This window comes from Centruroides vittatus, unplaced genomic scaffold, assembly GCF_030686945.1.
Source record: "Centruroides vittatus isolate TY-2023 unplaced genomic scaffold, ASM3068694v2 contig_458, whole genome shotgun sequence".
In the NCBI taxonomy this organism is placed as follows: domain Eukaryota; kingdom Metazoa; phylum Arthropoda; class Arachnida; order Scorpiones; family Buthidae; genus Centruroides; species Centruroides vittatus.
In genome coordinates this window covers 786,824-814,248 of record NW_027122254.1, presented here as the reverse complement: position 1 = coordinate 814,248, position 27,425 = coordinate 786,824, and the positions used below count along the sequence as shown (strand labels likewise).

The 27,425-nt window shown below is 31.5% G+C and overlaps 2 protein-coding genes across 4 annotated transcripts; both read left to right on the top strand.

Moving 5' to 3' along the window:
- The first annotated feature begins 756 nt into the window (after positions 1-756).
- On the top strand, positions 757-6,501 carry LOC136977404 (transposable element Hobo transposase). 2 transcript variants are annotated; one of them, XM_067272872.1, is made up of 2 exons: positions 757-865; positions 4,597-6,501. In XM_067272872.1, exon 2 carries the CDS (start codon positions 4,598-4,600, stop codon positions 6,404-6,406), a length of 1,809 nt encoding a protein of 602 aa, XP_067128973.1. In that variant the 5' UTR covers positions 757-865; position 4,597; the 3' UTR covers positions 6,407-6,501. The 2 variants fall into 2 exon arrangements, with proteins under 2 accessions (XP_067128973.1, XP_067128974.1); XM_067272873.1 differs by lacking the exon at positions 757-865 and adding an exon at positions 1,658-1,692.
- A 3,712-nt stretch (positions 6,502-10,213) lies between these two features.
- LOC136977403 (intraflagellar transport protein 27 homolog) lies at positions 10,214-26,377 on the top strand. 2 transcript variants are annotated; one of them, XM_067272871.1, is made up of 9 exons: positions 10,214-10,253; positions 10,343-10,399; positions 10,482-10,547; positions 15,416-15,495; positions 15,662-15,721; positions 15,809-15,868; positions 21,998-22,121; positions 26,000-26,109; positions 26,193-26,377. In XM_067272871.1, the coding sequence occupies exons 2-9, from the start codon at positions 10,390-10,392 to the stop codon at positions 26,289-26,291; spliced, it is 609 nt and encodes a 202-aa protein (XP_067128972.1). In that variant the 5' UTR covers positions 10,214-10,253; positions 10,343-10,389; the 3' UTR covers positions 26,292-26,377. The 2 variants fall into 2 exon arrangements, with proteins under 2 accessions (XP_067128972.1, XP_067128971.1); XM_067272870.1 differs by lacking the exon at positions 10,214-10,253 and having other exon boundaries at positions 10,470-10,547.
- The last annotated feature ends 1,048 nt before the right edge of the window (positions 26,378-27,425 follow it).

Sequence of the window (27,425 nt, the reverse complement as noted above, 5' to 3'; positions counted from 1 at the left end):
GGCCGTCTTCAGGCTGAGAAAAGAAAAGAAAAAAATTCTGAACGGAATATAAGTTCAAATTCTGAGTAAATATATGAAGGAAGCTAAGCGCATCAGACCAATACTCAACGTTAAACTCTCGAGACCATTAGAGAATTAGAGATTTATAAGTTCGGTCTCAAGGATAATTCCATAAATTATAAAGACACGGGGGAACGTCCCGCATCTGCTTATGTCAGTCCCTACGGGGGTAAAAAGTTATGACGTCATGTAACATTCTACAGTTTGAAAATTGATTGAATTTGGAGTTATATTCAGTTGAGAATTTTCTTCTTCTTTTCTTTTTTCAGCCTGACGACGGCCATAAACGTTAGCTGTAAATAAAATTATTGCTGAAATTTAATGAGTGCGTCAGTGTGTTTATACGTAAATGCGTCTTATTTATTACATACAAAACTAAATAAATAATTTTTTTGTCCTTAAATTCATTCATTATTAATTTAATCCAATTTTCTTTAATAAGAAACTAATTATAAATACCATTTTAAAAAATATAAGCATAATTAAGCTTCTTAATTATAGCAAAATAAACGAGACAAAAATAAGGAAAGTGTACGTGGTGGTCCAAAAATCAATTAACCGATATATATATAGGCGCATTTTAAGAACGTATAAAATCGGTTTGGAACAGCCGCGTGTTATTATTCGTTCGTAGTCGGCCACGCGTTATTTTCGTGGAAACAAGTATAACAACACGCAGCTGTTACAAACCGGTCCAGACTGGTTTCGAGCAGCCGCCGGAGCGGAAACCGGAACAATAATCAGAACAAAGAAAAAAATTCGGTTCGCTGTACCGAGTAGACGTGTTGGAAGTCTCTCCATTTAGGTACGTTGTCCTTTATTATTTACTTAAAATTAATTATTCTTTGCGGAAATCGTACGTACAGTACTGTACAATATAGTGTTTTTGAAGTAGATGCAAGTAAAACGTGTGTAGTCGTTATCGATAAACAATAGAAAACCATACCTACTTCCACTATAATAAAAAGAAATACATATGTATCTATTACGTTGTCGTTACCGCCTCCTCTGTAACTTTCCCACTAATTACTCTTTCCTAAAAATTAACACCGCGTAAAACTTGTATAATAATTAATTTTGCCACTAGTTTTTGCTTTTTTTTTATTTATAAATTGTGTTACGCTTATATTAGACACTATTTAACACTTGATATCTATTTTATTAGCGGATAGGAGCCGATCACTTTCTTTATCCGGTCGCTACTTATTGCAGCTAATACTATTAAATTTATGCATTGATCGGCTCTTGAGGGATTGTAAGAGTTACGAAGCACTAATCCTACGTAATAACCTCTCAAATTTAGCATTTGGAGCATTATCTTACCAGTATCGCTTACCAGTGTCTCGAGAGACGAAGTATGTCTGTATTACCAAGGTTTAATAAGTGTACGGTACTTGTATCCTCCAATTACATTCAATACTGCGAGTCTCGGTTCAAAATTAAATTCTGTCACGAGCAAATAACATTGCAACTCCATTTCGATTTTATAAATTAAAGTAAAAAAAACTGTTGAAAATATAGAAAAACTGGTTTAGAATTTAAAGTTAATTTGAATTTATAAGTAACTGATCGCCGCAGGGAACGTGTAGCTAGTTTAATATTGTAAGCAAAATAATCTTTGCACCTTCTGACGTAAGTTAAAATTCCTTAAATGTTGACAAAGACTATCGACAATAACAAATAAGCCTATAGCTTTTAGTGATTTGTTTCAATGCTTTTTTTTATCCTCTTAGCATGAGCACGGTTAAGAGAATAAAATCTGCACTTAGTGAATTTAGATAGATGAGTAGGGTCGTCGGAGAGGGAGGAGAGATGAAAATTTTTCTCTCGCAGCCCTGTAGATGCAGTGGAGCACTCGGGATTTAATCTTGGAAGAAGCTGAGTTAAACGGAAAATTTTTAACACGAATTCAATAAAATTTCCACCTTATATATAATTCATAAGTAGCAGGCCTATTAGTTAATTAATTAATGGTGGTGCTGTATTTCATAAACACCTCTGCTTTGTTAATACATACATTCGACACGATAACGTGGGGGTTCGTAAAAAATTTTCCAGGGAAAGGGGCAAAGCTTAGAGACAAATAATTACAGTAAAATCTGTTCAATACGGAAACTTGCCAAACCGGAATAAATATTCGGTACCGTGCTAGCCCGGTTTACACAGCTTTTCTGTACATCGTAAATTTTTATTTAATTTTTGGGGGTTTATTCACAAGTAGATTATAGAATACATTGTTGTAGCAATACGAAAATACAGATAAAGCGTTTCATGGTCGAGGGTGTAACGTTACGTACAGTACATCGATCATTTTTACCATTACACTTTGTGGAATTTTTTACTTGATTCTGGAGAGATGGGAAGTTCACTCGCCCAATGTTAAAATATAAATTACAATAATTATTATTTTATAATACTAGTGTTAAATAATTATGTCTATAATTTTCTTTATAAAAGTTAAATATTTTGCCTTAAACGTTTAGAATAATATTAGGCAATAGATATGCCTAGGGTTGTCATTCGTCCTCATTTATGCGGTCATACTCTCAATTTGGGGGTTAAAATTATCGTTCGCAGTAACTACACGTTTTATTCTCACTCCGAAGTAGTAAAAATGGGAGATTTTCCCATTGGTAACAGCGAAGTGTTAAATAAGCTTATCGCATGCATGTGCGTATATGTTGTGTGTATGTGCGTTTAGGTTTGTGTGTTTTTTTTTTCGTTGTATGGGGAGCTGTCCTTAAATGATGTCCACACTGGAAGAGACAGAGGAGGGTTACGACAAGTCGAACTAGGGGTTGAGCTTCAGTGGACGTTCGTTTTATTTCATTGGGATGCAATTTGAAAAAATTGTAGACCTATAAATTATTACTGTCGTCCGTCCGACTTTCCTTAATCTCGAGAACGGAGTTAGATAGATGAAAAACGAAACCAGATATGGAAAGCTTCGGGACAGGAGACCCCGATTAACTATATACGAATGTCCGATGAAAACCGGAAGTTATGTTATTTCAATTCAAAAATTTTCTTCTGAAAGGTGTTAGATAGGTGACCGACACGATTCCATTGTTAAAGGAAAAGTATGATGTACAGTACTGTACAGGTGCAAGCCACTACTAATTCGAGGTTGAGAACATATATTTCAAATTAAATAAATTTAAAATATGATTAAAAATTGCAGCTTAGCATTGTGACGATGTCACAATAAATAATTGCTCGTATTTATTTCAAAATTTCTTGCATGTTTCGTTTCTATCTATGATATCAATCATTTACAAACTGATAAAAGTTTTAAAAGGGGTTGCCTTTTGTTAGACGTCCGAAAAGGGGAGGGGTTACCGCAACTTGACAAACTGGAATAGGGGGCCAGGGGAGTAAAAATTTCAAGAAAAATTTAACAGTAATTTATGGCGTGTGTTTTTCCTTGTGTTGTGTTGTTGTGTATTTCTGTCTGTTGCGTGTATGTATTTTTGTATTGCGTTGTGTATTTGTATAAGTAGAAAAAATAAAATATTATTCATTATAATATAATATAAACCTATAAAAAATAGTAATTAAAGAATAAAAAAATAAATAAATTATTTTCCATCTATGAAAACTTCAAGAACGGGTTTGAGATTGTGTACGTATGATAAGACTCATTTTGGGGTTCTACAATATGGTAACCATAGATTTACTATGATGATATTTAGCTGAGAATTATTAATATCCAAAATTTTATTACCAGATACTGCACTAATAGTACAGATCATCCCTGTATCTATATAAGGGAATGAAAATTGAAACATGTCACACGTATCCAATCAGTATCAGAGTTTTATCTATTGCGTGTAATTTATATTCTGCCAATCATTTGAGTCTTAACATCGTATTCCGGCAAACCGGAAGTGCCGCCATTTTTTATTAAATACTAACCAAATATCAAACTCAGCCTTTTAAAACCCCTTTTGATATTTGGTTAGTATTATGGCGGCACAGGCCAAGAATTATAAGGAGTATATGTATTTTATTTTTATTTCTATTAAGGAGTATCCTAATTTTAACACCAATTGTACAGTACGTATTATTTAATTACAAAAGAAATCAGCAATCAACACTAAAGGAAAAAACTTCTAATTTTTCTGAAATTAAAGGGATTTTCTAAAACCAGTTTTCCTTGAATTCTCCTAGATATAAATTGTCTTAACGAGTTCAGTTTGCTGCAATAAATGGAGAGGTAAATTTTTAATTTTCACAAAAAAATAGAATAGAAATTAAGCGATTACTCATAAATATTATTTAGAGAGATTTTTTCCGGGTTTTCTTCACATTAGTGATACCTAAATAGAGACCAGCTTCCTTTAGAAAGTCCTCTCGAGAATCATCTTCCTCGGCAGATCGCCCACGTGTTGCGTTACCTTATACAAATAATCCAATTTAATTATTAGTTTGAAATACAATAAAACCTGCCAAACCTACCGTGCAGTTCCGGTTTATGCAAGTTTTACTGTAATTGTTATATATAAATATTAATTTTTAATTTGTTTTTGTATGTAGAATGGGCCGCATCAAAGAAAATCCTTGCCGAAAATATTACGAATACCATCGTGCAGAAAATAAAAATAAATGTAAAATATGCGATTTTTCTATGACGGGTGATCACGCGTCTAATCTGGAAAGGCATTTAAAGCGATATCACTTGAAGGAATTCGAAGAAATTCAGCAGATGAAAAAAAGGAAACTCAACGAACGTAACGAACCGAACTTAATCGAATCGAAATCACAAGAGACGACAAAATCGACTACAAACTCAAATTACTTGTACGTAAAATTAGAAAGAAAAACTCTTATCGATGCTTGTGTGGAACTGATAACAGTAAATGGTTGCTCCTTCGAATTACTAGAATATTCGGGATTCAGAAAAATAATAAATCCCCTTATCGAAGCCATAGGCGATAATTTTTCCATTACTTTGGATAGTATACGCCAAATGATACCAGACATGGCATCGAAAATAAAGGTTCATTTGATCGACAAAATTCATAAGAAGGTAATATCACTTAAGTTAGACATTGCCACTAAATCGAACCGATCGGTGTTAGGAGTAAACGTGCAATTTGTAGATCAGGGAAAGATACACCTACACACCCTCTCGGTAAAAGAGTTGAAAGATAGACATCCGAATTATTTGAAAAATACAGTGTACCAAATTTTAGAACGATATTATATTTCTCCTCATCAGATATATACAATTATAACCGATAATGGAGCGAGCATGTTAACCGGCGAACAAGACGAACACAATAGAGAATACGAGAATTTCCAAATCAGTTTAAGCGACGAATGTTATACAAGCCGTTTAGTTGGAGTGAAATGTGTAATACAGGAATTTCACTCGTCTATAGAGGATGCCATCAATAATCCTGAGATGGAAGAATTCTTCAGCGAGTGCAGAGAACTGGTTCGACGACTTCGGATTTCGTCGTTGAACGCAAGCTTTGAAGAGAACAATATAAAGCAACCTAATTTAGACTGTTATTCTAATTGGTACAGCACGTACAGAATGTTGGATTCGCTGTCAGATTGTCAAAGTTTGTGTAATGCGTTAGCTGCCAGCGATTTACTTTACTTCCATCCCGGTGAGAAGTGGAAGACTTTGCAAACCATTCTGGAAACGTTGGGTCTTCTCAGAAACGTAGCGATGACTTTGCAGTCGGAACAATTAATCATTACCGATTTCTTTGGCCTGTGGATAGAAACGAAAATCAAATTAGAAAGGTACGACAACGATTTCGCATTTTTGTTAATAAAACAATTAAATGCTCACGAGAAGATCTTGATGGAAGACAAAAGTATGCTAGCGGCCATGTATCTGGATCCACGTTTCCAAATTTTATTGAACAGCCAACAGAAAGTAACCGCCAAATTTCACTTAAAAGAAATTTGGTCCGTTCGCGATTATTTTAATAGCAGCAAAGAAGAAAAAATTAAAGATAATTCCGTCACGGATATTGCCATCGAAGACGACGACGATTTGGAAGTATTTTTGAAAAATAAAGAGAAAGACGACAGATCGAGGAATGGGGCATTCAAACCCGTTATCGAAAATATCATAGTGGCTTTCGATGGAATTGAAAGAATGAACAGAAAAAAGAACGTTTTAGAATTTTGGGAAGAAAATAAATATATTTATCCTCAATTATATCAGTTGGCAATTATTATTTTTAGTGTTCCAGTTACGCAAAACAGTTTCCGTAAAGCTTCGTCCGGTTTAAACTTTCTTTTGCGTGAAAACAAAGATTCCAAAGACGACGAAATGTTAGAAGACATTCAATTAATACGAGCGAATTTGTCTTGTTTACGCTAAATTGAAATGTATTGTTGTACATCGAGTAAATAAAATATTACTTATTGTTATTTTGTATATAAATGAAAAATTAAACTTGAACGTTTATAATTCAATTGAGTTGAATTATTTCGCTATGTAAACAATAATTTATTTGTAATTGCGAAATAAATGGTTAATGCGCTATTACAACAACTTAATTTCTTTTTGAAAATAATCTCTTTTCTGTAACACTAATAAATAATCTTATACACTCAAACCTGTTTTTGTGCGGTCTTTTTTTGTGCGATTTTTTCTTTGTGCGGTATATGAATTTCAATCAAATTGGTATACCGCACAAAAAATTGCACAAAACAAATCGCACAAAAAAAGACCGCACAAAAACAGATTTGAGTGTACTTAATTCCAAACTTCCAAGTTTGTTTCCTTGTATTGAATAGAAATCCATCTGGGATTGTTCTTCATCTTGCCAAAAAAAAAAAAAAAAAAAAAACATATTAAACTTGCGTTATTAAATGACGTTAAAAAGTAACAAAAGCTTATATAATTTTTATTACTCACGCTTATTTATTTTTAAGAATATTGAATTGAAGTTTATTGTAAATACGAAAAAATCCAGCAACGAGTTGCTTAACGTTCCAGGCAACAGCATTTAAAACTGCGTGTAGTGGCATCTGTTATGATATTTTATTTAAAAAATTTTTTACATAATTAGTTTTTATATAATAGTAAGCTCTTTGCCATTTCATAAAAATTAATAATATAAAAGTTATTTTTTAAGTAAAATCTCATATCAGCCGAGAAAGTTACCAACTAGTCGCTGGATTTTTTGTTTGGGATAAGCATTTTGAAAATAAGTAATGTTTGTCCCTATTAGAACTAATCATCAGATGGCGATTGGTTTTTGAAGAGTATCAATACTAATTTTGATCCGTTAGCTGAGAAATATTTTCAAATTGGTAAAATGTTACATATTGGTTGTAATATACTACATTAAGAAGGATGCCCCAAAAGCTGTCGATGAGATTCTAGTGTGGATCGTTCGCTTTCAGCTTCAAAGATTTTGAAGATTTTTATTCCTTAAAAAAATACTTTGGTCACATTAGTAGTATGAATGAAAATGAACATCCACTCTTCCTCCGCAAGCAAAGGGTCTTTGGACAATAGAAACTCTGATAATGAGTAAATGTAATCATTGGCATTTTGGTTTCTCTTCAGAAAAGTCATCTCTGTTGTACCACCGAACACAAATCCTACTCAAACCATAATTCCATCTCCTACTATCTGCTGACAACACGCAGTTTTAGATTCTTTCTTCAAATTATGTCTGTAATACTTAAAGCCATTCAAATTAAATTTCGTTTCACCACTGAAGACAATGAATTTCCAACGTGTAACCGTACTTTCTTTTACAAATTGTCATTTCCTTGCTGCAATATGATTGTCAAGTTTGATTTTGTTTTCAGTAAGTCCAAACTAAGCATATGTGACTCGTGTATTACTCTTTTCACTGATGATACTACTAACAGTGAATTGGAAATCAGATAGAACTTCGGCCCACTAGTGGCCAAGTGGTCTTCGTTTCCTGAACACTCCTAGTGTTCAGGAAACGAAGGGCCCAGTTTCCCTTAAAGCCAGTCCGTCCGAGCGAGGCGTGGGTTCGCGCCTCGCTCGGACGGACTGGCTACGTGCAGTTTTCCGGGTTTTCTTCACATCTGTAACACTTAAATAGGGACCAGTTTCTCTTAAAAAGACTTCCCGGAAAGCGTCCCCTAGGCAGATCAGCCAAGTGTTGCGTTGCCATAACTTAAAACAAACAAACAGATAGAACTTTATTTGTAGAACATCCAGTTTAGGAGTCAGATCTATGTGTGTGTAATTCCATGTATGTGTTAATTTCGATGATCTTTCATCTAAATTCTTCTCATAATTCATAAGCTCTCATATTATTTCATTTACATTCTGAGATTTGTTAATTAAGACTAATCTCCCTGGATGTCTTTATTTGAAAATGTAGGACTAAAATCCCAGAAAGCTCTATATCTGATGCTTAGTTTTTGTGAAAATAGAAAATAATGCTTGTATTAAAGAATTTGTGATTTATTCTTAAATGTTATAAATGATGCGTTTTGTAGTTATTTCCCACATGTATCGGCTGCGATAGTCAATAATGACTTGGTTGAATTTTGCAGAAGTAGGTTTAGCTGCATTTCTGACACAAATTGTGTCTATTGCCCTGATGCCATTTGGCTTCTGTGGTGTTTCAATTGGCTGCGGTTGTCCAAGAATTGATTGGTTTCGCACGTTTGTCACTTAACATAAATGACATGTGTAGACATATGAACAGGGGCCAGTTTGGCCACTAATATTGTGCAGAAACGAGATTTTTGGTGTGCCTTTCTCCTGGGTGTCCATTTCCGTCATGGAGCTCTTTCAGGAACTCTTCCCTGAGAGGTGGGACAAGTATTTCGTCCTTGCCTTGAATGTTAACGTATGTCTGGTCTTCCTTTTCAAATGTCGGCAGTCGGATGACATATTGTGGCAGTTCAAATGAGCAGTACTCTGAAGGTAACTACCTTCAGAGTACTGCAGGTGTATGACTGGCTTACGAGATAGGATGTCAGCTGCCTGGTTAGTGACACTCCGTCTATAGTGAATTGTAAAGTCGTACGTTGATAACTATTTTGATTATTTGTAGAGCCTATACTTCTCACCTTTGATGCTGAGGATCTATTTGAGGGCCGCACAATCTGTAAATAGATGAAAATGGGTCCCCCAAAGGTAAGACCGGAAATGCTCGACAGCGAGTATGTACAGTACAGTACAACAGCATAGCATTCAAGTTCAGTTGCCCCAAAGTTGCACTGAATCCTTCAGTTTACGTAAGTAGTACTCGCATTCTTTCAGGTCCGATGCCCACAAACAGTTTTTTTGCCGTAAGTAAACTGCGATAAATTTCCATGCGGCCAACCAGAGCATTGATTTACACATTAAGTTGCATACATACGTGCGGCGTCATAACGGCCACTTTTTGTTGCAATTCCGCAGGCTGTTCTCAATCAGATAATGAGCACAGCATTTGTTCTGCCGTTGTTTAACATGAAAGCTGCTACAACTCTAGAAGAAACCGATATAGAACTTTTTATTGATGAAGTAATGAAGTATGATGTATGCTAGAATTTTGCAATAAAAAAAGAAGAGCATAAATTCAGCATTAGGGATATGCAACAAATACAAACCCATAAATATATATATCGTAGATAGGCCGAGGCAGTTAAAGCTTTGGCCTATCGCTCTGGAGAACCGAAGATTGAATCCGGGTGATCGAAAAACACCACAGGAATTTTTCGATTACCTGTGTGTTTGTCCAGGATATGTCGGCTCCGTCCTTCACCACTCGGCCGCTCCGTTATGTTGCCTGGCCGAACCTACGATGAGTTTGAAAAAAGGCACTCTTAGAGCCCACAAAATGAAGATTCCAAAACAAAATGTGCCGTAGGAATTACAATTAATTGAATATCTAACGCAACGTGAAATGGAACATCCATACATGCATATCTTTTTCTTGTAAGCTTGAGAAAATACTACTTTTCTAATGGTTGTGTATAGGGCGTCCTCATTTATACGGATATGTTCTGAATTTTCGGGTAAAAATTACTGTCCGTATACATTTAGTATTTCTGTGCCGTGTTTAAGATAAAGTAAGAAAAAATAAGCATATGTGATTATTTTTTAAATACTTTATAAATATTTAACTTAAATTTGTTAATTAATATAATTTCTATCAGTTATTTGACACAAATTAACTTAATATAAACTTTTACCACACGAGGACGCAAGCTTCACACACGTGGAAATGTTTGAAATGGTACCGTAACTGGTTATAAATTACTGTCATTGCGGCATTATTTATTTTATATTAAAAATAAGTTAGTTAATTCCTATATACATTTACAGATTTTAATTTAATCTTAAACGTTATTCCGATGTAAAACTTAGTTGCCATGGTGACAGGTATGTATACGAATTGACATTTTGTTGTTTACATAGAATTATTTGTGTTTAAGCCTTTAAAAAATGAAAGTTTCTAATGCAGATAAGGATAAGCATTTTAAGGAATCCAATAATCCAAATATTCTACGATGTAAATGCGTTGTTTTAGGTGAGTGATCTTTAAATTAATACAATTCTTAAAACAAACTACAATTTTATATTTAAACTTATCTTCGTCTACTAGTACTTTATCAATTAACAGGACTTATTACACTGGATTTATGGATACAGCAATTAGGTCTTACAGATCAGAAATAATATTGTTTATTTAAATCACCTGTAATATTGTTTATTTAAATCACCTGCAGGTGATTTAAATAAACAATATTATTTCTTATCTGTAAGACCTAATTGCTGTATCCATAAATCCAGTGTAAATCCTGTTAATTGACAAAGAAGTACTAGTAGACGAAGATAAGTTTAAATTAAGTTAAGGACACAAAGGCGTATTAATTATACAATTTTATATACAGGTTAGTCTCAAAGTTTATATATTGTCCTGGGTCTCCCAAACACAGAATAGTTCAGTGACAAATCCAGTGGGTAATTGCATTGGACATGGATCTGATATGGTGTATATATTCTTTGAAATCCATACATGTGAATTTATTTTAAGGAATTTCCTCAAATCTGCATCAGAACAATTAAAGATCTAATAATGATTAATGCTACCTTAGGTAGCCAAGATGGCGGCTCGTCTCTAATTCCAGCAAGGAAACAGTGGGATGCACGTTCTAACCTAACCTAACCTATTCTAATAAATTACCATAATTATTAGCAACCAAATTATTAGAATAGGTTAGGTTAGGTTAGAACATGTGTCCCACTGTTTCCTTGCTGGAATTGGAGATGAGCTGCCATCTCAGCTACCTAAGGTAACATTAACCCTAATAATATATATTGGGAAATGTTTTAATGACTTCCAGTTATTAACACAGAAGATGGTGTGTAGAAGAACATGGGAAAAATTTTTCATATTTGTACAGAGAACTGTAGCATATAGATAACTTCTAACATGCAAAGGGATTTTGTAACTGTTCTGTTAATATTACTGAAATCTAAAGTAAAGATCTAAAGTGGTGTAATTATAAATAAACTATTACCAATGGAGAAAGCTGAGGAAGTGTAAATATACCATTAATGAATAGGAGTCACAAATACTTTAAGCATTTTTAGAAAGTGATCCTTCTGTCTTCAAAGTCATCTAATTTTTTTGAGTAGGTCTATCTTTAATTTTTTGAAGTTTTAAAATATCAGTTAGTGATGCAAGCTTTCAAATATGATTTTAAAGATATTAATTCTTTTTCATCCTGAAGTTGGCGACCACCTGACGCAGGTTAATTAGTGATTAGTGTTGCACCAAGGTGAGTGTTGGGGAAGTTAGTACCAGAGTAGTTCCTTGTTGCCTGCTCTGGATAGTGGTATTACTTGAGGGAAATAATGCCTTCCAGGAAGTCTTTTAAGGGAAACTGGCTCCTATTCAGGCGTTACAGACGTGGAGAAAACCTGGAAAACTCCACGTGGCCAGCCCGTCTGAGCACGGCATGAACCCATGACTGAACTCCCACTGTTTGGGGAACAGAACCACTTGGCCACTGTTAGGCCTCAAAGATCAATTACTCTTGTAAAAAATTACTTTTAGACCAGCATTTGACAAGAACAGTGAGGCATCTTTATGACAAATGGAAGTTGTAGATTTAAGTCATTCCTTTGGATGACGTTTTCCTTTGGAATTTTCTAAATTATTTAATTAAAATTTTTAATTAATTTCCAATGATTAGTTAAAAATTAGCCTCAGATTTTGTAATTATCAATTTTGGCTTTTTTAGTATTCTTTATTCTATACTAGCTGACCCGGCCACGCGTTGTTGTGGCTCAAAATGTATCTATTATAAATGTGTAACTTCACCCGTGGGGGGAATTTCAAAAAATCCCTTTTTAGTGTATATTCTGTTGACGTCACCTATTAAAACGCAATTAAAAACGCAAAAAACCGCATGTAAAATAGTATAAATAGAAGCCGAGTTCTTTACGGTAAGCCTTAATCCTGTCCATCTCCCCCCGTAGGGAGAATTTCGACATGTATATTATATAAAAACACGTGCATATTTGAATGCAACGTTGTGTCAAAATTTCAAAGGAATCTGTAGGAACAAACAAACGTTGTATTTTATTTATATAGATAGGTAGAAAATGATCTGCTTAGGTCCATTCTCACAGAAAAGCATAATGCCTCACAGAAAAGCAAACTTAGGTCGTCTGAAGTTAGCGCCATCTGTTGGACATAAAAGCCTTAATCCATATATAAATATATTTTTGAAAGGGGGGAAATGGTGATCTTCACATATGCCACAAACCTTCGCGGGAATGTATTAAACAACTTCCCAAAGTTTCATGGCAATCGGATAAATGGTGTGGTAATGCATGAAGGACAAACACACACACACACACACAGACATATCAATTTTGGCTTTTTAGTATTCTTTATTCTATATAAAAACTTTGTTTTTTTGAACTTTTAAAGTTTTTCAAAAAAAGAAGAGAATTAAAAAGCTTTACATAGCTTTTGAATTTTCCACTTTTTGAATTTGAAATTGAATCATTTTAATAATAGATATTTTAAAAAAAGACATGAAATTCAATCATTAACAATGGCTTTTCTCTCAGTGAAGAATAAACTTACTCTATGACTACAAGAAATTCTTATGTAATTATATTTAAGTGAATTTTATGATATGCGGAAGACATCTGATAACTATTAAGAGAATCTGCAAAGTTTACATGCTTTGGAATGTGTTGAATTGAAACAAACATCTTGCATAAATATTTGGAATAAAAAGACAAAAAAAATTTTACTGAAGTACTGAAGTAAGATTTACTAGTAAGCTGATTACAAGAGAAAAAGAACCTAACAAAAGATAAATCCTTCATTAACACTCCAATAACATAATCTAAGATTTCATTTGAATCTGAAAGTATCTTTTATTACATTTGCAATCACCCATTAAACACATTAATAACATCATAATAACTTTGTAAATTTTAAAAATTAAAACCATTATGTATAAAATTAAATTAACTTTGAAATTTTTCTGGATTAATTCTAATAGAATAGCAACATGTTTATGCAAAATTGTTAGTATCAAGGATATGTTAAGCTAGTTGTTGAAATTTAAAGAAAATCAATTTCTAAAACTTAGGATAATGGAAGTAAATAAGCAAATAATGTAATTAAACAAAAGTAAAGATAAAATTTTCATGCTTTTTCAAATTATTCTAAATTATTGCAGAACTAATGCAGGTCTTAGTCTTGTCAGTGTCGTTTAGTTATGTATCTATATATATTGGACTTTAGGATGTTTGATATTGAAATGATTACTTTGAATTCTTGATACTTTCCTAATATTTCATAATTTTATCTGTAGCTTCACTTTTATTAACTTTTTCTCTTTTTAATGAATAATATTTGAATTCTGAAATATAAGTAGTAGACAAAAATAAGTTTTCTGGATATCTATTAATGATAAGTTTTAATCTGAAGACCAAGTACATTATGGATAGGAAGAGGTGTTCTCATTTTATTTTTTGACACAGTCTCCATCATATTGATGCATTTATTATATTGTTTCACCAGGTTAAAGAAACTACTGGGCCCCTGCATACAGACAAAGTTTTGAATAGTTTCTTCCACTTATTCATTTCTACTAAAACACTATTTCCTAGTGCCTTTTTCAAACCTGGGAAGTAGTGGAAGTCATTGAAGCTGAGGTTTGGACTGAAAGTGGATGGTCAAGATGTTTCCAATTGAATTTGTAATTCCACTTTCCAACTGAATTTGTAGATCCAGAGTTCCACTATCCAGGAAATTTAGCAACAGCTATTATACCAATGGGCATCCTACAACACTATAAGAAAAATTTTGTCTGCTGACCAAGCCACATTGAACTGATTTGGCCAGGGAACCTGGATGCTTTCTCTCCATGGAGGCAGATTTTGATTTTGTGGTGAAATGGTGGATACAACTTTTGTTTCTTATCACAGTTCAGAAGAGAAACTGGTTTTTCTTTCTGTTTATACTGCAAGAAATGTTGCAAAGCTGATATTCTCTCTGGCAATCTTGTCATTGGTGCTGAGCTTTCAAGGTACTCATCATACTGACACTTTGTAATAATCCAATGCATTGCAGATTATGTGGTGTATTCAGGAATGGCTAATGCCCAATTTTGCAGTAATGTCTTCCAGTCATCCATTTTTTGGGTGCAAATTACAGTGTCCACTTTTGCAATATTACCCTCTCTAGATGTTGACAGCCATTCAGGTTGTTGCTCATCTTTGACAGTCTCATGGCAATCATAGAATTGTTTACACCACTGCATCATTTACTTTGACATTACGTCTGGTTCATACACCTCCACCAAGTGATTGGTGATGAACTAGATGTAAAATCACTTGGTGGAGGTGTATCAAGGGGCTCATTCATACCAGACAAACCACCTTGCACTTTATCCTTTATCCATGTCTACAACATAAATCTGCTAGTCATCTTGTTTCTTAGTGTAATGGATGGGCGCACACTGCATTTGTGGTCATTTTTAACTACTGCTGCTCATGCACAACATGCCCTCTTTTGGCAAAACATATCTCAAGAAGGATGTTTCCATCAGTTCATGACATATAAAGTCTTTCTCACCAAAAGAAAATAATTGAAAAATTCTGTCTAATCTAATCTAATCTATGAAATAATAGAAATTATTTAATATTAACTATGTTTTTACAAAATGGATTTATTAATAAATGTAACTAATCAAATGAATTGTAAGTAAATATATGCTGTACAATCCATACACAAATTTGTATACAGATGATGATTTATAAAAAATATGAAGATCATACAAGAATTTTATTCTTAAAATAAACATTATTTATTATTATTATTATTAATGTTTTTAATTATTAGGTGATTCATTTAATTATTAGGTGATTCATCTGTTGGAAAGACATCAATGATTCATATTTTTAATAATGACAGCAGTACTTTTCAGAAAAATTATACAATGGTAAGTAAATAATTATCATTAATTGCTTATAGATTTTTATTATTATCTTTCATATTATTGATTTAAATTTTTAAATTCTATTCCAAAATATTTAAATATATAGAAATGTAGTATACCTGTTTGTTGCTATATTAAACATAATATTTTATGATATTAATGTATTTAGACTTGTGGTATTGAATTGACTGTTAAATCTGTACGTGTTCCTGATACAAATGATTTAGTAGTAAGTATTAAAGTCTCTATCAAATATTTTGCATTAACTTTTTTTATTCAAATCCTCATATATTATAAATTATTTCTCTACATCTAGGAACTATACATTTACGATTCTTCTGGCAAAGAAATTTATATAGATATGATGCAGACTTTGGTAATGCTTTCCTCAGTATTAAAATAATATATGTCAATATGAACTAAAGATAGACTTGAAATTTTAATTAAACCTTTTAATTATATATTTGTAATTTGAAATTTATACATAGCCTATTTTATGTTTTTGTAAACAAATACAGGGTTTTCCATATAAAATGCAACTCATCCATACAATGTCATAAATCCTTTGTGTGCCTTGTTGTTAATGGAAGTTATTTGAATTTTGCTGCTACTCTTATTTACTGAAGTCTTATTAGGAACTTTAGTCTCTGAGTATTTATGATAAAAATCATTTTGCGCTACAATCAAAGATCATATATGAAAATAAACCTTGATAATAAAAGCACATATCTCTTGTGAATATACCATTTCCTCCATTGCACAGTGCTGAGAACACTGGTTACATTGTAACAGCTACCAGAAAGAGTCTATTGATTTGGAGAGGTGTCCACATGTTGGAAAATTAAATCCACTTAAAAGTGTGTTATTTCTGTTGGTAATATATATTTCCTGGAATATTAATGGATAGGTTGCATTTAATATGGGACACTGTAAAGGTGACGAGTGACCTGGAAAACCTGAAACATTTTGTCAAGGTAAAATTTCCACTGCAATGTAGTTTGAAGCATTAAAAAGTTTTAAATAGCTACTCATGCCAAATATTAATATAAAAAGAATCACATATATCACTGTCTGTCAGTGTTAAAAAAAAAAAATGTAATGTTGACAGACAGATATATACAGTGGTGCCTCGTATAATGTACGCCTCGAATAACGGACTCTGCAAACAACGGACTTTCTGTTTGGCCGTTACGTGACTCGAGCAACGGACTTGCTGCGAACAACGGACTTTTCGGCATAATTGGTGACTGCTCCATGTTCATTTTTTTTAATGATACAGTACGGTTATTTTATGCTGCAGAACAAATTAGACATTTTAACATGTATTTCTATGGGAAAATGCGTTTCGTATAATGGACGTTTCACTTAACGGACGTGCACCTGGAACGGATTAAGTACGTTATATGAGGCACCACTGTACATGATTCTTTTTATAGTTTGAAGCATTATATGTATATATACAATGTTTCATGTATTAAAGTAAAATTATAATTTCTTACTTTAAATTTAATATACAGGATATCCCTAAAGTCTGGACACAGGCAAAAAATACATATTTTCAAGAAATGAAATTTATTAACATTTTATTCAATTAGAATGTTAAATAATGTCTTTAAGATGATTTCCATCAATTTGAAGGTTGCTGATCTTTGAATTCATGTGAACTCTATGTAATAAATCCACATTGCCATCAATTTTAGCACATTCCCTTTTTATGCATTTAATGAAGTGTGTTACAGCTGTGATTTTCATTGAGTACCTTTATCATACTCCCTATCTTTTGACAAAGCCATACTTAACCTGTGGAGGAAAAAAAATTGTAGTTAATGAGATTTCCTGTGTGTCCAGACTTTAGGGACATACTGTATAATAACTTTAACATTAATTGATGTAAAATCAACTCTTATTTGATGCTATCACTGAAACTAAAAATTTAAATTTGACTGATAAGATTAATATTCTGACTCAAAAGACAATATATTATTTGATACAAATTAATATAAATAAATAAATCAAATTCTGATTATCATATGCAAAATGAAGAAGTCAGCATAAAAATAAAAGGAAGCACAGATCAAAGTCTGATCTGGGAGGAGGGTTACTCAGCCATCTTTAGAAATTGTTTAGTCATCCCTGTTCATTGTTCCAAATGGCAAAATTCTGTTTGATTATTTATATTTTTTGGATAAATATATAATTTGTAAGATTTAATTTAAAATATTTTTATACTAATTCATACATACACACATTATTTAATTAATAATAATATATTAAAGAAGTTTTTGAGGCAGTTTCCTGGACCCTATTTCCCTGGAAAATTTTGTAAACCCCAGACCTTGATAAGGCCATTCCACAATTTGCTAGAGCTACTCCTACTACAGTTGATCTAGCTAGTCTTGGTCTGATCCCAGTAATCAATTCTCTACCAGACAGCCAATCATTTCAGCTGACAGGTTAAACTAAATAAAGTATCTGTACTCTTTGAATGATATTTCTTTTTCTTTGTATGTCTTCATCAATTAGATTTTTACTTAACTTCTGGTCTTTTTTGCAGAGAACAGTATTTTGAACTTCAATGTAGTTTGACATAAATTCAGTATTGAAGCAAAATTATAATACAAAAGAGAGAGAAATAAGCATTGCAAAGTTTTTGTAAATAAACATGAAATTAGAGGTCGAAGTTACTTTATACTATAATTTCTTTTAAGAGATGTAAAGCATTTTCAGATTAAATTTTAATTAAATAGCAAATTAAACTTTTACTATTTAAAATGAATAGTTTTAAAGAAATTAAAATCTTTAAGGTAAAGGCACTAATAATTGATGCATTAAAAAAATATTCTATGTCTGCTAATAACATAAATATTTATTCTGAGACAAAATAATATTGAGTATAAGCACTAAAAAAATGTTTTGTGGTTAACTTAAGATTATTTTTTTAAAAATACATCATCTACATATCTCTTATAATATAATTATATTAGACCTATACAGTGGAACCTCGCTTAATGAGCATAATTCGTTCCAGAGTCTTACTCGTAATGCGAAACACTCGTTAAGCGAAACAATTTTTTCCATAGAAATTAATGTAAAATACAATAATGCATTCCACACCGAAAAAAATACTTAAATGTTTTATGTATAATGTTTATTCAAAGAAAATTATACAATAAATATTGTTAAGGAGTGTGAATCATCATCTTCTAGTGCAGAATGAACCAACCTGAAATGCAAATTCAATTTGCAGAAAACAAAAAAAATAACAGATAATATGTTTCATAAACAAACCAAATGATATGCTAAATTCTTGAGCTATGTAAATGCTGTACTTAAATAATAGAAATTAATTAATTTGACTAGAAGTAGGCAGTTATGCTTCCATCTCATATTAAATTTAATAATTATAAATAGTTAATTTTTAATTCAAATGTTTCTAAAATTTAATTTGGAATTGGTCATTAAATTTAATACGAGATGGCAGCATAACTGCCTACTTCTAGTCAAATTAATTAATTTCTAATATTTAATTATAGCCTTTACGTAGTCCAAGAATTTGGCATATTGTTTGGTGTGTTTATTATATAATGAGCTATGGTTGTTGATGTTTATACGTAATATGTGTTGGAAAAAGTTTGGAAAAATGTGTGATCACAAGCAACACTAAGCTGCTAGCTGAAGGAGTGCTAGATGGAGAATGTACAGAATCTGGGACTTTCCCTCTTCTGGCACTCGTTATGTGAAAATTTGCTCATTAAGCGAGTCATTTTTTTCACAATTTATTTTGTTTGTTATGTGAGGTACTTGTTAAGCGAGGTTCCACTATACTTGGGTATGACTGTTTCTTCTAATCTATGTAATACCAACTCACATAAGTTGCCAGACAGCCTGCTGTCTGTGTTATTGTAGATAGGTTCTGTTATTAAACTGGAATATGGAGTTGTAATACATGTGAGTTGGTATTACGTAGATTAGAAAAAACAGTCATACCTGAGTATAGGTCCAATATAATTATATATAAGAGATTTGTAGATGACGTATTTATCCTATGGAAACGGAACCAAACATCAATGATTTTTTTAAGTCACATGAACGAAATCCCATATGGGCTTACCCTTAAACTGGACCAATTAACTACCACCAATGCCCACTTCTTAGACATCAATATCAAGCTCATTGGAGGAGTGGTTGAAGCCAGTATATATTATAAACCCGGCCATGTCTCATTGCAAACTCAGCCAATCCGTACACTTATAAATTCGCAGCATTCTGGGCGTTAGGAGAGATAATTTTAAAAAAAATTTATTCACAAATCAATGTTCTTGTATTATTAGTTGACACAGCCTAAAGCAAATATCACTACAAGCTGGCATATTGGGCTGTCAACAATTGACATTTAACCATCAACATTAATTAATGTAGAAAATTGGTATTTAATCTTATCTCCAGTTAGAATCATTGGAAGTACATTTCCAGTATAGCATTGGAAGTACAGGTACATTTATTTGTGAATAAGTAATTATTCTAATATCAGATTCATCTTGTTTATAAATAGTCTTTTTGTCATCATAGCAGTTCATTGCCAGAACTTCGAGATTAAGAGTGAAAGAGTAGATAGACATGAGGTCAGCAGCCTGAGCTGAAAGGATTCAAGTCAGATGAAAGGGATGGAAGAAGATGTGGCTATCCCAACACAGATCACATCCCTTTCATTTGTTTTCTTTTTACATTTCTAAAACGTTTTATACCATCTTTATCATAATTTTATTATTTTATTTTTTTATGTATTTTCATACTTGTTCATAATTTTAATGTTACTCATATATTAATCACATGTCTCCTTTCATCTCTTTCATCTGACATAGATCCTTCTAGCTCAGACTGACTCATGTCTACTCTTTTGCTGCAAAGATTGTAGTATTATCTTATGAATAATACACACACATTTGTAGAATTTTTTCCTCCAAGAAAATATCTTAGAATAGCAACCATTAGATTACTGGTCACAGACACTAAGTATCTCAAAAATAAACTGTTAATCAAAATCTTGCCATTTTTGTTTTAACCTGTTGTTTTATGAACTACAAACTACACTGTCAAGCTTTAGTGCCTTTAGTAACTTAAATCTGAACAAATATTTTCAGAGAATTTAATTAACTCTCATCAGATTCCAGTTTAAAAAGTCAAAAATAGAAATAAGTTATATATTTTTTATCATTACTAAAATTACATCTTTTATACTTACATAATTTATAAAATTTAATACAGTAAAACTAAGCCAGCTGAATGGCCGAGGCAGTTAAGACATTGGCCTACTGCTCTGAGGGTCTTGGGTTGAATCCAGTTGATCAAAAAATACCTGGAATTTTCTGGGGCATGGTCTGTTCTGAATATGTTGGCCTCATCCTTCACCACTTGACCATCCTATTGTGGACTGTCCAATGGCCTGAAAAAGTCACTTTTAGTGACCACAGGGCAAAAAGAATTCCAAAAAATAAAAAAATACATTCTTTGGTTGATCAGATTTTAATATAGTCAAATAAGTAATAAAAATTATATTTTGAGACACCATGAAGTATTGATACTAGACACTGGACATCAATGTAAAAATGGAACTCTGCAGGTAATTTTTAAAATGGAAATTGCACCAAGATTCTTTTTATATTTTTTATTCAAGTTTTAGGAATTTTTAACTGATTTACAATACCTGGTGGTGTTCAGTTTTATGTATGTCAACAATATATTTACAACCATTGTAGAAAACTTATATCAGTCAACAGATGAGGGGCACTAGCTTGAAATGTGTATTGGCATTTGGAACAATTGGTTTATACACTATAAAGTACATCAGAAAATAAAGTGGATGTAAAAATGTCCAGTGTCTAGTATCAACACTTCATGATGTCTCAAAATATAATTTAAAGAAGGACATGGTTTCAACACAGAGAAAATATAAATTATATTTAACTCATGTACAGTAGAGTTTCTATAGCCCATCACTTATCAGTCCAACATGTCCAGTAATCTGACAATCTGTTGTAGACACCTGCTTGTCCAATACATGTGGATTACAGAGACTACTGTATATAGACTCATCCTTATATAACTATAAGTTATTAAATAATTAAAAATTAAATTATTAAAGAATTTTTTGTTTTTAGGTACTACAGAAGCATAGAATATGTTAAAAATTAAACATATATGAAATTGCAACTTTTCTAAAATATTACATAAATAGAAACTGTTTGATTTTAAAAAAAATATTAAATTCAGTAATTTTAAGAATTTAAATTATTCATAATAAATATAAAGCATATTTAAAACTCTGTAAAAGCAAAAACAATGCACATATTATTCTATTTAAAAACACTTTACTTTCAATAAATTAATATTAAATATTTGAAAATAATTTCTAATCATTTTGCATTAAATTAATTTTTATAAATAACAAAGAACAAGTTTTGTATATGGCTATGAATGTTTATTCTTAATATTCTTTTCTTTATAGTGGAAAAATCCATCTGTATTGGTGTTGGTTTTTGATGTAACCAACGAAATATCTTTCAATTCTTGTTCAAAATGGTTGAAGAAATTTCACTCAGCTACTTCTTCTAAAGCTAATGCAATTCCAGGTAATATTTTAAATTTAGATCTTTCTTATTATGAAACAAAGATTATTAATCAACATCTTCAGATCAAATTTTTAAATAGGAAACTATTACTATTTAAAATAAACAGTTTTAAAGAAAGTAAAACCTTTATATCTGACCAATATTTTTAGATAATTTAATTATCCATCAAGTTCCAGTTTAATAAATTTTGAAAACAATTATTTATGCTTAAGTTACTGAAAAATCAAACTTTAGAAAGTCATAGAAAGTATGATATATACTGTGTTAATGTTAAACTGTGCAGCAGCATAGGGCACAAGAGGGAATGAACACACAATTTACACTATTTATATGTTGATTAGCAAGCTGGGACAGCCAAAACTTCTTGCACAGAATGCAGATAAGCCTAGAACTGGTACTAGATATACAAATAGTTAGATTAATTGGGTTATAAGAATTTAATAATAATAATAACAATAATAAAAATTACAGGTTGATTTCATGTTTGAAAAAGACGGTACCAAATGTAGTCTCAGTATATTGTGTAATTTACAGACAACATTTGGTTGCAAGAAACCTTAGTGATTGCCTTCATTGCTCATTACAGTATGTAATTACAGCAGTTAACAAGATCAGAAGCAATTATCTCAATGATATATTGTTTTGAAAACATTGTGTTGAAAATGATAAAGATTTCAATTTGCACACAAAAGTTCATTGGCTATCAAAGAATACCCGTCTAAAAAGTTTGTATGACCTCTTTGAGTCAGTTATAATGTTTTTTGAAAACAAAGATGATTTGTTAAGAGAGAATTTATTGAAATTTAAGAATAATATAGCTTATTTAACTGATTTATATAATAAATTTAATGAAACAAATTACAGCTGCAGAGAGATGATTTGAATTTGATCAAAGCAAAGGCAACTAGTTCTGAATTTATGTCAAAACTTCCCTTGTACAAACAAAATTTTGGTCAAACACGATTCTATCAGTTTCTGAATCTTTCCTCTGTGGAAACAAATGATGACAACATTCTGATATTTTGCCAGCATTTGGAAGCACTTAAGGATTTTACAAGTAGCTTTCAGGATGTCCATTCCAGATTGGTTACTAGAACCTTTCTCAAACCTACGAACAGCAGAATTATCACTGCAGGAGGAGTTGATAGAATTGTCAATGAATGAAGAGCTAAAATTGAAACTAAAAAATGGATATCAAGAATTTTGGCATCAAAGACAAATTCCAGTATTATATCCAGCTTTATGGGCTGCACAAAGAAGTTTTTCATTGCATTCCCATCATCATATTTAGCCAAAAGAGGATTTAGCATAGTCAGCAATTTAATAACAAAGAAAAGGAACACATTGTCAATAGTGGAATGTGACAATTTAAGATTGATGATGACAAATATGGCACCAAATATTGAAAAATTAGTGTCATTTACACCAAGCTCAGCCCTCTCACCAATAATAATATATTAATTTTTTAATAATATATTGGTTAATCAAACTGAGCAATACACCAATATTGTTAATATCTTTTAGTAAAATAATTTTAAAAATCTGTCCTAGTTTTTCAATATATAATATTGTATATTTTACCTAAGAGGGGTGCCATCAAATTACTGTTTGAAAAAGTGGGCTATGACCCAAAATAGTTGGAAAACTATGGGTTACATTGTTGATTTCAAGAACAGGAGTCAACATGTTTTTTTTCTGAAAAGGGGAGTTGAGCACAATTTTTTTCGAAAAGGGGCATAGGCCAAAAAAGATTGGAAACCTATGCATTATACAAAACAATGAACAAGCAAATTGTCTCATTTGTATGCAAATTTGCTTTTGTCAGAATAAATGGTAATAAGTGGTAAAATTATAAGTATTACAGAACTGTTTTAAATTAAATTTTTTAATTTTTTTATCAGTTACCCTCATATTCACCAAAACGAGTTAGAGTTAGGGTTAACTCTCGAGCTATTGGTAAATTGGTATTCACTAACTCCAAATCTTAAATCAAACACTAATAATTCTAACTTTAAAAATGTCTAGAGTTAGAGTTATTAGTGTTTGACTCGAGATTCGGAGTTGGTGAATACCAATTTACCAATAACTCGAGAGTTAACCCTAACTCTAATTTATGTTGGTGAATATGGGGGTTAATGTTTTATTTGTATATTTATTTTATGTACAGTACCTATTGTATTTATATATCTGGGGTTGTATAAAATGTTTTCAGGTAAAAGGAGGTCATGAATGGAAAAAGTTTAAGAATGTTTGTTTTAGACAGGTTTTACTATATTTTTCTTTTAATAGTTTGTTGTGAATTGAATTTTTCTGTTATATATGTCATAATTTTAAATAGTTCAGAAATTTTAACATAATTTTTTTTGTTGAGAATTTATTTTGTTAAGATATTCTGTAATTTTTCTGCTACTTATTTATTGTGACATTTTATCATTGTAAAACTAGAAAACTTCCATAAAAATGAAATTAAACACATTTTTTTCAGTCATCAATTGCAATTTTTTCTGTGAATGAATGTGAACTCATTTAATAATGACATTGAAAACCTCCAGTAAAGTAACTTTTTTAAAATGAAATTGTATGATTTTTTTGTAAAAGTCATTCCACTTAACTTATTTTACCATGCATGTGATTATTGAAAATTTCTAGGTTAGCTTTAACTGAATTAGAATTCAATAGATAATACTGATAATCTCATTGCCAGTCTTCATTGTGCTTTAAATATACAGCAGAAAAAATAAATAAAATTGATTTTGTTTAAACATTTTACTTGACTCTGATAGGCAAGACAAGGTGTTGGCCTTATGCTCTGGGGGCCTGACATTAAATCCAATCAAGCAACCCAGGAATTTTTCATGAATGGGTCTGCCCTGGATACATTTGTTTTGGCCTTGGTTGTCCCCATTACGGATCCAGCTAAACCCAGAGGCAACTCTAATACCGTTAAAAAAACAAAGTCTAGGTTCTCACATTTGCAGGTGTCTTACAAATTTCATAGAATATTTTAGTATTTAAATGAACAAATTGGTAATTATTAAAAATATAATTGTACCAATATCTGTTACATCTTCAAAACTATCATTTTCAAGGTAAAATTGATCAAGAACTACTGCTGATCAACAATGCGTCAAGAGAGACTTTCTTCAATTTGATCTTGTTCATTGAAAGAGATATTGTTGTGGAATTGGGGTCATATTCTGGTCATCATCTCTCATCTTCAAGAGACTGTCTTTATGTTATATGCTGGTCACCAATTGGCTAATCATTTATTTACATTTCACGAGACCATTATTTCTCTCAAAATGCAATTCTGGACAACTTTTTCTCATGAAGATTCTCACTCAAATTTTTCAGTTTGTTGTAAAATATTGTGCACATTTTTTATTACTTTATGCTGTGTTTTACTGTCTGTTTCTATGTTAAAAATGTTTATATTATTGTAAATCTAAATAAATCTACCCTCTGCCACTATCACTCTTTTAATAGACTTAAAAATAAATTTTGCCCAGAGCCTCACAAATTCTAAAATTACCTCTGGCTGAACCCACAATAGGTTTGGAAAAACTCTCTTAGTGACCAAGTGTAGAAAGAACCAAAAACAAAAAACAACATTTCACTGAAATATTACTTAAATTCATGATTGTTATGCCATCCACTATTTTTACCTATGATCAGCACTCCATTTGAGGAGAAAGCTAACTTTATGAGATTGGATTTCTTAGTATTCTGCTATACTGAATGCAGCTCAGAATAGCTTTTGTCTTCAGTAAATGAGTCGTTCTGTCTCTGGTGTTGAGTTCATTCGTTTCCGAAAGAAAAGATGAGAGATAATTGACGATAATAGAGCTCAACTTCTAATGGGTGGTTTTTTTTAATAGGCATATTAATTGGCAATAAAGTTGATTCCAAAGAGAGAAGAATTATTTCATCAAAAACTGCACAAGATTTTGCTAAGAAATATTCGCTACAATATTTTGAATGTTCTGTGGTGAGTTGAAATTATTAAGTTATAAATTTATAATAATCTTTGTTATTATTTAAATGTAATTAATTTTATTTTTTAATTTTTAGAAAGAACATCAAGGTGTAGATGAAGCATTTTTCTATCTTGTAAATGAGTGGCATAAATTATTTCAAGAAAAAACCGAATTTTTCAAGACGGTCTCGTAAATAATTGTAAAATTAATTACCGTTAATGTAAATATCAATATAAAGTTTTAATTTATAAATGAATAAATAAAATTTATTATTACGAATTACTCAAAAAAATTTGCATTTATTTTAAACTTGGATATTGTAAAATTGTTATTGGAATGTTCTATGTTTATTTTATAAAATCACAATTGACTAATGCTTGTATTTTATCATAGTTAAATATTTTATTATAGTCATTATAATTTAAATAATATTAAATAAACATAACTGCATTAAACTTTGCTTGATAATTTTTGTTGGAAATAAAAGAAATGTTTGAAAGATATGAAAAATTATTAAAAGAAAACTTTTAGAACATATAGAAATTATTAAAATAAACGAAAGTAACAGAGTGAATTTAAACACTGGAATTGTCATCAGTGAGATCCGGCAACCATTATTACCAAAATAAGAAGAATCCATTTTAAGATGTTCTTTCCCCCTCCTGGATTTCTACCAAGAATATGACAAGAACAGTCTCTTACATTGACTCATTTCTATTATAAGAAAACAGCTTAAGTTAAAATCTAAAACTAAAATGTTTAATATACAACAGAATTCAAGGCACTAGAAACTTGTAACAGATATGAAGTTGAAATATTTCTGTACAGATGACCTCTCTGGCAATATTGAACAGTGCAAGAAAAATAAACAAAACAATTTTATTATATTATAAAATTGTTTTGCCACAATGTTGGATGCTGGAATTGCTGGATAAAAACTTATACTATATTTTATGGTACTAAATTATTAGAGTTAAGAATAATAGAAATACAGCATCTCTGATTCACAAAAAATAAAAAAAATGATTGAAAATAGTACAAGGACTTTCAAGTAGTAGCAAAAGAGCATTTAACATCGTGAAAAAGATTGGACATGAATAAAACCACTGAACACTGGTAGTTAGTCGTGGGTTCGCACCTTGCCAACGGTAGATATTTTTCGAGTTTTCTATACGTTAGTAGCACCTAAATAGGAGCCAGTTTCCCACGAAAGACCCCTGGGAGGCATTGTCACATATGAATAAAACCAAACCATACCGAATTGGACCTACAACTGAAATTAAATGGCAATGCTAAAGAGTTCCAAAATCAAATCACTGGACAATAG

Coding starts and splice junctions, on each gene's coding strand:
- LOC136977404 (XM_067272872.1), top strand. CDS start 4,598: ATGGGCCGCATCAAAGAAAATCCTTGCCGAAAATATTACGAATACCAT.
- LOC136977403 (XM_067272870.1), top strand. Junction 15,722..15,808: donor CTGATACAAATGATTTAGTA/GTAAGTATTAAA, acceptor CTCTACATCTAG/GAACTATACATTTACGATTC. Junction 26,110..26,192: donor AATATTTTGAATGTTCTGTG/GTGAGTTGAAAT, acceptor TTTAATTTTTAG/AAAGAACATCAAGGTGTAGA.